This window comes from Rattus rattus, chromosome 4 (genome assembly GCF_011064425.1).
Source record: "Rattus rattus isolate New Zealand chromosome 4, Rrattus_CSIRO_v1, whole genome shotgun sequence".
NCBI classification, from domain to species: Eukaryota; Metazoa; Chordata; class Mammalia; order Rodentia; family Muridae; genus Rattus; species Rattus rattus.
The window spans coordinates 8411149-8419993 of NC_046157.1; the positions used below are offsets into that span (position 1 = coordinate 8411149).

General features: G+C 45.6%; 1 protein-coding gene across 1 annotated transcript; it reads left to right on the top strand.

Moving 5' to 3' along the window:
* Nucleotides 1–2494: 2494 nt before the first annotated feature.
* On the top strand, nt 2495–6327 carry Rtp4 (receptor transporter protein 4). The gene is made up of 2 exons (XM_032900036.1): nt 2495–2797; nt 5493–6327. The coding sequence occupies exons 1-2, from the start codon at nt 2637–2639 to the stop codon at nt 6073–6075; spliced, it is 744 nt and encodes a 247-aa protein (XP_032755927.1). The 5' UTR covers nt 2495–2636; the 3' UTR covers nt 6076–6327.
* The last annotated feature ends 2518 nt before the right edge of the window (nt 6328–8845 follow it).

Consider the following 8845-nt stretch of genomic DNA (forward strand, 5'->3'; position numbering starts at 1 on the left):
AGAGCAGAACAGAGAGGCATGGACACCGTGTGAAGGACCTAGGAGAGTGCGGGCCAGAGTGTGTCCAGAGCAAGAAAGATAGAACACAGAATTTAGTTAAGTAATAACTTGCGATTAACCTTGTGGAGGTTAGGCAGCGGCCCAGCTCTTGTGCTGCCTGAGGCGTGTTATAATATAAAGGCTGTGTGAGTGTCTTTCATTTGGGAACACAAACCATTGAGGTGGATAGTGAGCCCACCGCCGGGATTTATTAATTAAAAATTTAATTCAACAGTCTTCTGCTGCATCCCAGGAATTTGATGGCCTGGAGCATAGACATTTCCCCCTTGGACTGGTGACCCCCTTTCCCCTTCCTCCTTCATTTTCTGTATGGAATTCTTTGCAGACTGGCCAACCAGGTAAGACTGTGAGGTTAGACCTCAGACAGTGAGCGAAGGATGTAATCACTTACTTGAGTTAGAGTAAAAACCAAGTGTACTTCAGTCTCTGTGTTCTCTCTTTGGTTCACACCCTCTTGATCAAGAGCAAAATCTATTGTGCAGACGCTTCTGTTGGAGTGATTGTTTCTTACCCCTGAATTTTTTTCTAACATTAGGGATGGGGGCAGTTTCAAAGGTGAATAAATGTGATTAAAGTCCATTCTATGAAAGTTCTCAAACAATTAATAAAAGCATTATTAAAAACTTAAAACTAAAAGGAAAACAAAATAGAACAAACCAATTCTTAAGAATGTATCTAATTCCAAGTTCCCAGAATTCCCTATGTTCCCTGTCTAGACATAGATGCTTTCCTATGTTATGAAGGAGAGAGTTACAGAATAGAACATACAGGTCTGGTCCCCAAAGAAGTCACATCGTTAGGGCTTAGAAGATAGGCAGTTTCTGTTTCCAAGATAGAAGAGGTAATGGGGTTCTAAGGATCAAGTGTCCTGCTTGTCATATCTTTTCCATTTGACTAAACTTCAGAGGAAAGAAGTTTCCTGTCTGGAATTAGGCATGCCTTTTAAAAATCTAGTTCAATCCCAGACCCTCCAGATAGCAATTCACTGGATTCTATCTGTGAGCTGCACCCCACCTGGGCTCCAGTGTTTCCTGCTGGGTAATTTGCATATGAAAGTAGAACTTGATATGCAAACCCAAGGCTTCAAAAGCATCAAGAGTCCTCTTTCTAAATGTCGGAGAAAGAAGTCCACAGCCTGGACATTTCTACAGAGATCTGCAGAGACAGCTTGGCTAACTTCCAAAATGGTTCTCACCAGGCTTGTAAGCTAAAGCACTTCTCATACACTTGCAAAACCAAAGACCAACAGGATCCGAGGGAAAAAAAAGATGCTAAGATCTGGTATATGAACATTGTGCACACACTGGAAGTTTGTTACTGCAGTCCAGATCCGGTTTCTTAGCTTGGCTTTGAGAGTCTATAATTACTGCTGTGGCTTATCAGCTTTGCACTTGGCTCACAAACACCTCCTTGTACCTGCTTTAACTTGTACAATCTGCAGAACACCTGCAACAACTGGGTGATTGTGCCTGTCTCTCTCAGGAGTAATGCTCTGTGGGAACACACCAGGGCAGGAAGCAAGGCTGGGGATGGTGTCTTTCTTCCCACTGGCTGGGATCTGACATCATGGTTTAAAGATTAGCCTGTGTAAACCAAAGAGCATACCATAGGCTGGTCGGAGGCCCCTGGCACATAAGTAGCAGAGGGCTGCCATATCTGGCCTCTGTGGAAGAGGATGTGTCTAATCCTGCAGAGACTTGATACACCAGGGTGGTGGGGAGGAACTGAGGGAGGGGGGTCGCCCTGTCAGGGGTGGGAGGGAGAATGGAGGAGGAACTCTGGAAGGGGAGGGATATCAGGTAATGAGGGAGTCCTGAGTGGGGGCAGCATTTGAGATGTAATAAAATAAATAAATTAATTTAAAAAAAAATAGCTGGTGTAAAAAGAACATTTGGGAAGGAAGAAAGACAATGAGAATGGGGTCAGCCACTTCATTCACTTAAGCTCCCAGAATGGAGCAGGGCCTTTGTATAAAAGGCTTTACTGGGTGGGAAGGTGTTAATATATTTGCAGCCAATGTGCAGGAGATAAAAGGAGTTGGATTATTTGTTGCGAACACAAGAAACACAAGTTTTTTCAAAGAAAATACTCATATTTAATTTGTTGTGTTTTAACACCAGGAACATTCCCCTGCTGGTAGATTGCACTGCGGATTTCTTAAAGGTCACCAGGTGATTGGGAACACAGCCGCCTCCAATTCTCTGATCTCCATCCACCAGGTCACTAGCACCTACTGGGGTAGGCACCGTTTCTCAGTCACTGGGCACTCCTTGATTTCAATCCCCACACTGATGCTTTGTTTACAATAAAAATTATGTGAAGACAAAATGAAAAGGTCCACATCCACGAGCCACTAGAATGCAAATCAGAACTCGGCAATTTCAGCACGGCCCTTTAACACAGTGGCAAGCCTTAAAGGGTTCCTGCACTCTGGAAACCGAAACTTAGAAAGAGGGGAAATGGAAACTGAAAGAACTGGGAAACTGAAACTGTTCTTTGTTCTCTCTCTCTCCCAGAATTGAGGAAGAAGACAGCGAGCTGCCTACTAACCAGGGCCTTAGCTTTCACCTCTGAGAATGCTGTTCTCCGATGACTTCAGTACTTGGGAGCAGAGATTTCAAGAACTGATCCGGGAGGAGAAGCCCGGGGCCAAGTGGACCCTACATTTGGATAAGAGCATTGTACCAGATGGTGCAGCTCTGGGATGGAGGCAGCGGCAGCAGACAGTACTTGGCAGGTGAGTGGAGTCTGGGCAGCGGGTCCCTTAAAGACCCCACTAAGCGCAGGGGCTCAGCTGCGCTGTGCTGACGCAGCCAGCCTCTGACTGCTTGTTAGAAAGAACAGGTGTGGCCAGCTAGATTTTCCCAGTCTTTGGTGGTCACGAAGCTAAACTGGTTAGGGTCCCCTGAAATCCAAGCCTCCATGTTGTTTTGTTTGTTTGGTTTGGTTTGGTTTGGTTTAGTTTTGTCCCCAAGACAGGGTTTCTCTGTGTGGACCGGGCCAGCCTGGGACTCAGAGATCCACTTGCCTCTGCATCCTGAGGACTGTGATTCAAGGCGTGCTCCATCCTGTGTTGCTCTGCCAGGTGTCCTTATGAAAGCATTTCAGGAGTCCTTGAAGAATGACCTCAAGTTCCTGCAGTCTTCCCTCTTCTGTGCCTGGGATCCCCAGGCAGAAAAGGCCTGCCTTTGATTCCAGCTGCTCAGCCTCTTACCAAGAGAAAACAGTAAAACACAGAAAGTGGAAAAGTGGATTTGTCTACAATTTGGGTCCACACGCGGGGGCCGGGAGGTGCAGCTGTGTAGAGACCAAGTAAACAAGGGCGGTGTCACGGAAAGCATACTTAGAGCAGAGGTTACAGGTTCCCAAGCGTTTGGTTTCAGACTCAGGGATGTGGGACTGAGGTGCATATTAGAACTGACCTCCAGTTTCTCCCAGCATCCCTCAGTCACTACCTGAAATCCCCAGCCCCAAATCCTGAACTTTCTTGCCCTGGGGCTGGACTTCCCTTCCCCCTCCAGAGGCTCCTCCCTATAGATACACCAGATAGTTTGGACTCTCCCTCCTCTCCGTCCTCTCCCTCCTCTCCGTCCTCTCCCTCCTCTCCGTCCTCTCCCTCCTCTCCGTCCTCTCCCTCCTCTTCCTCTCCTCCTCCTCCCACTCTCTGCAATTGTTCTCTCTCTTTCTCTCTCTCTCTCTCCCCCTCCCTCCCTCCCTCCCTCCTCCCTCCCTCCCCACGGTGACTTTCCTGACCTTGGCCCTTGGGGCCAGTGAACTTGCCCAAAAGCAGCTTCCCAATAAACCTGCGTTTCATATAATCTAATCTGGTTTGAATCGACTCGTTTCACTGGTGGAGAAATGCACTGAGCAATTCAGAAAAGTCAACAGACTTATAAAGCCAGGCATGAGAGTTGCCATGCTGGGTCACATAAGTCCCTGCTATAAGGAGCAGGAATCCTGGGAAGGAAAAGTACGATATCATTTAAAGGGTATCTCACCTATCTTTTCCAGCATTGCTTAAGGTGAACTTGTCTTTGTAGGGGTTGCCCCTCCTTGAGGGGTTGTCAATTGGTCAGGTGCTTAGCCAGTCCAGTTAGAATGTTAAATATCCACCCAGGCAAGAAATTCTGTTCTCCTGACCCAAAGGTGTTTGCCCTTAATGGGCTTTTATTGCTATTCTAAGGTGTAGAGTTAGTCTTGGGACCTTTGAGATTTGACATTCTCAGGAGATATGAATTTCTTACTCAAGGGCCAGAGCTTCTCAAGCAGGCCTTTTCCACTCCCGGAATTGTATTTCCTGTAGGGAGCTGGAGAAAAAAAAAAAAAAAAAAAAAAAAAGGAGTCCTTTAGGGTCCTGACCAGCCCCCTCCAGGCTGCAGAACTCTCGTGATCCAACCCCTGCTCAGCACTAGTTCCTAAGGCTTGACTATGATCAAGCAGCCACTCTGCATGTCACGTTACAGACAGCTTGTGGAGAAAAAGGAGCAGGCTAAAACCCAGGTCCTGGGAGTGTCTGAGGACTAGCCCTTTGTTATTGGCTACCTTCTCTGTAGTCCTAAACCACCTTCAGGTATCCTCTCCTTGTCAGAGAAAATAAAGATGGCTCCCTGGGAAGTCAACCCCTCTTTTTCCAGAACCCTGGGGACTTTTCTGGGGCTCCTAGAACCCTGGATTTTTTTGGTTCTTTTTTCCCTCTTCAAGGGTTCCTGCCCACCCTTGCCTTACCTCACTGTGTTGTATCTCTTATGAACCCTCAGCCACAGGTTTCCGCATGTTCTAATCTGTTAGTCACGTTGCTCATTAGAGGTGATGTTCTGCGGTAGGTAGATGAACAAGGCTGCTTTCAGTGGCCTGCGTAGCCCAAGCTTGCTGTGTATATATTGTACTGTTCACTTTTGGCAGGCAAGGGGCTCGGTGATACCTTTGAGGGATAATATAAAGAGAGAAAATACTGAAAGGTATCAGTAGTGTCTGTCTCAAAATAGGCACTCTACAGACCTCTCATGTTATAATGAAGAAGAAAGTGTGCATATAGTAGAATTCTCTCCCCCTCCTCCTCTTTCTTTTTTAAGACAGGGTTTCTCTGTGTAGCTTTTAATATCCTGGAACTTACTCTGTAGACTTGAACTCGGAGATCTGCCTGCCTCTGGTCTCATGAAGCGATTAAAAGCATGTGGAGTGCCGTTACCACCAGGCTAACAATTCTCTTCCTTTTAAGACTTCCAGAGAGGCTTTTCCTATCCAAGAGGCAAACTCAGTAGTAACAGGAAAGTATCTAAAAGAGATTGCCTCTTGTTCCTGTTACCATGTCTCTCGAAACTGTGTAAAGTTCTCCAACACCGAAAGGGAATTCCTAGAATCCCTTAGCTGACCCTTTCCTCTCGGGTCAGTGGTCAGCAAAGGACACAGAGATTTCTTTCTTCTGCTTGCAGGTTCCAGTGTTCCAGATGTTACAGAAGCTGGACCTCTGCTCAAGTGAAGATCTTATGCCACATGTTCCAGGATGCTTGTAAAACACAGGGCCGGGTACTCATGAGGATCTTTGGTCAGAGGTGCCAGAAGTGTTTTGGGTCTCAATTTGAGAGCCCTGAGTTCTCCACAGAGAGCATTGAAAGGATTCTGAATAGCCTGGTTAATTATATTCTGCAAAGATACTACGGACATAGGAAGAAAGCATCGATCTTGAATGCATCTTCGGATGAAAAGGTGCCTTTGGATGGGCCCCATGACATATTAAATTGCGAGGCATGCAGTCTGCACCCCCATGGAAGGTGTGCCGTTGCACAGAGAGTGAGGCCACCCACATCCCCATCTCCATCTCCATCTCCATCGCCATCACCAAAGAGCCACAGTTCCTCTCCATCAAAGAGCCACCCTCCTTTACTTCAGACTGAGATTACAGGTTTTAGGAACAGGCCTTTTCAGGAAGTCAGAGAGCCTGGTGAAGCAGCATCACCACTATTAGTGATTCTGTCTGTCGCTGCACTTGCCGTTATTGGTTTCTTAATTAGATAATAGGTTTATCATCTTGTTTTAATCGCGTGGTGATCAATAAAATGGATGTCATTTCAACGTGACAGTGAATTCATGTGGGATCGTATAGAGAATAAACCTGCTTTCCTGGGCATGCTCTGAAAATGGCCTAAAACATGGCCTACACATAATGGACCCAATAATAAATCTGTGTTGAATTGCTGAACTGTCTGTACTAGCTTTCTCACTTATTGTTCTCAAGCAGTGTTGATTAAATCTTGATGATAACTAACAGTCATGAGTGTTATGAAGTACAGAGTGGTGGCAGGAGTAAGGGGGCACCTAGTAGGCCCCTGCCAAGGAGTCCCCCTTAGAAATCATGCCATGTGACAGATCTGGTGTAAGGGAGTTTTCTTGAGGGGGAAATGGGGAGCAGGGACCTGGAAAAGAGGGGAGCAGAGCTATGAGGACAGAGAAGGGGGGACAGAGAAAGACAGAGAGAGAGAGAGAGAGAGAGAGAGAGGGAGAGAGAGAGAGGGGGGGGCAAGCCAGGAACATGTTTGGAAAAAGGAACCAAGGGTTCTAGGAGCCCTAGAAAAGTCCCCAGGGTTCTGGAAAAAGAGGGCTTGACTTCCCAGGCAGCCATCTTTATTGTCTCTGACAAGGAGAGGATACCTGAAGGTGGTTTAGGACTACAGAGAAGGTAGCCATGAAGGAAAGAGGAGAAGGGGGGAGGGAGAAGGAGAAGGGGGCAGGAAGTGAGCTTGAGGCACTTGGCTCCCACCCAGTGGGCAGCAGGTAATGATGTAAGCCTAGGTCCAGGGGAGAAGCTTAGTGTAATCTTCTGTTAACCAAGGAAGAGTATTATCATAAATTTACTGTGGCAGACTGGGTAATGCTCCCCCCCCCACCAAAAATGCCCTTCCCCATATCCTCTAGAATTTGTTAATAAACTGCATTTGTTGGAAGAATGGACTTTGTAGACATGAGCAATTAGGAGATTTTTGAGGTAAATTATCTTGCTTTATAGAGATGAATAATAGCAGAAGGTCCTGTTTTGGTTGTCTTTTTCATCAGGGTTCACCAAAAGCTCATTGTTGAAGGCTTGGCCTTCAGGTGATGGTGCTGTGGGAGGTAGTAAAAGTTTAGGACATGGGCTTAAGGAGGCGTGGACTGCACGGGCATGGTCTTCTAAGCATATTGAGCACTTCATCTGTTCATTCCCTTCTTTTACTTCCCGGTTATCATTAAGTGAGCATCTTCTTGCTCCCTCTACTTGACAACAGTCAAGTAGACACATTAATGCCTGCGCTGTGGTGCCAAAATAAATATTTCCCAGATACTTTGTCAGAGCAAGGAAAAGCCAAGGAATATATCCCATAGGAGAGAGACAACAGGATCAATAGCAGGAGAGGGGATTTGAGGACAAAAGCACAGGTCAGAGCAAAGTGTTTCAAAAATGAAGGAAAAACCCACCAACTGTTGGAAGTTAGCTTCTGAAAGCTGGAGCAGCAGAAATGGGCTCTTCCTTGAAGTCTGGCATCACATGACTTTCTATTTTAAATCATATTTAATGTACTTTTAAAGTATGTGTATGTGTTTATATATGTATATGTGCATGATTATATATATATATATACATATATATATATATTTTTGTGTTTATGTGCATGGGTAAGTGTGGGTATGTGTGAGTATATGTGTGTATTTATGTGTGTGCATGTATGTGTGTGTATGTGTATATGTGCATGCATGTGTGCATGTATAGGTATATGTGTGCATGTGTGTAGTATATGTGTGTGTATGCGTGTGTGTGTGTATGTGTACATGTCATGAACAGGACACATATGGAGGTTAGAGGAAAACTTTCTGGAGTCTGTTTTCTCTGTCCATCATGAGTTCTGGAAGTTCTGGAGCTGAACTCATGTCAGGTTTTGCTGCAGGCGTTTCATAAGCTGTAAAAGCTGTGTACATGGTGTTAGCTCAGTGAGGATGACTTCAGACAATTGACTTCCAGAACTCTAAGGTAGTAAATCCATATTGAGGTACCAAGTTTATGGTCATGTATTCAGTAGCCATAGGGAACCAGCCTCTTTGAAGGAATAAGCTTCAGGTGTGCCTCAGTTTCATGAAAAGATAACATTTCTATGTTAGAAACATGGACCCTTCCCATTCCTTGTTGTCCCTCTGTCCTATAAAACCCACTCCAATTGCCCCGTCACTAAGGGAGTCCCTTGGATTTAATACTTCCTGCAGCTATCATGTTTTCCTGTGGCTTTTAGGAGTCACCTGGGAAGTACGCAAGAGTTTGGAGACCTGGGATTCCATGACATAACACTGCATCTTTCATGCCCTTGATCCATCTGTTAGATGTTTCTGTGTGTCTGCCATCCTGCCTTCACTATATGACCATGGTCAAAAACAACCCCAGCAGCACAGGTCTAAGTCACATGAGCTCATCACCTCCCAGTTACATTTCATGCTGTCACCTTTGTCATGCTCTCTATTGGCAAGTTGTTTCCATCTGTCCCTTCCATGTTTCCCTGTTGTCCTTGTTCCCTCCTTAGGACAGGATTGTCCATAGGCAGGAAGGAGTTAATTGAAATTTGTAGACAATACTGTACACTTCTGGGAAACAGTGGCAAACAGAACAGTCCAAGATGACTACTCTACAAGTCAGTGGGAAGCACAGAAACGTCGCTAGGAGACAATGGCTATGCTCATCAGTTGTTATTTATCATTGCCACATATACACACACAGTAATTTGATCATTTGAAGTAGAAGAGGCCAGAAAACCGAGGATAAAAATGT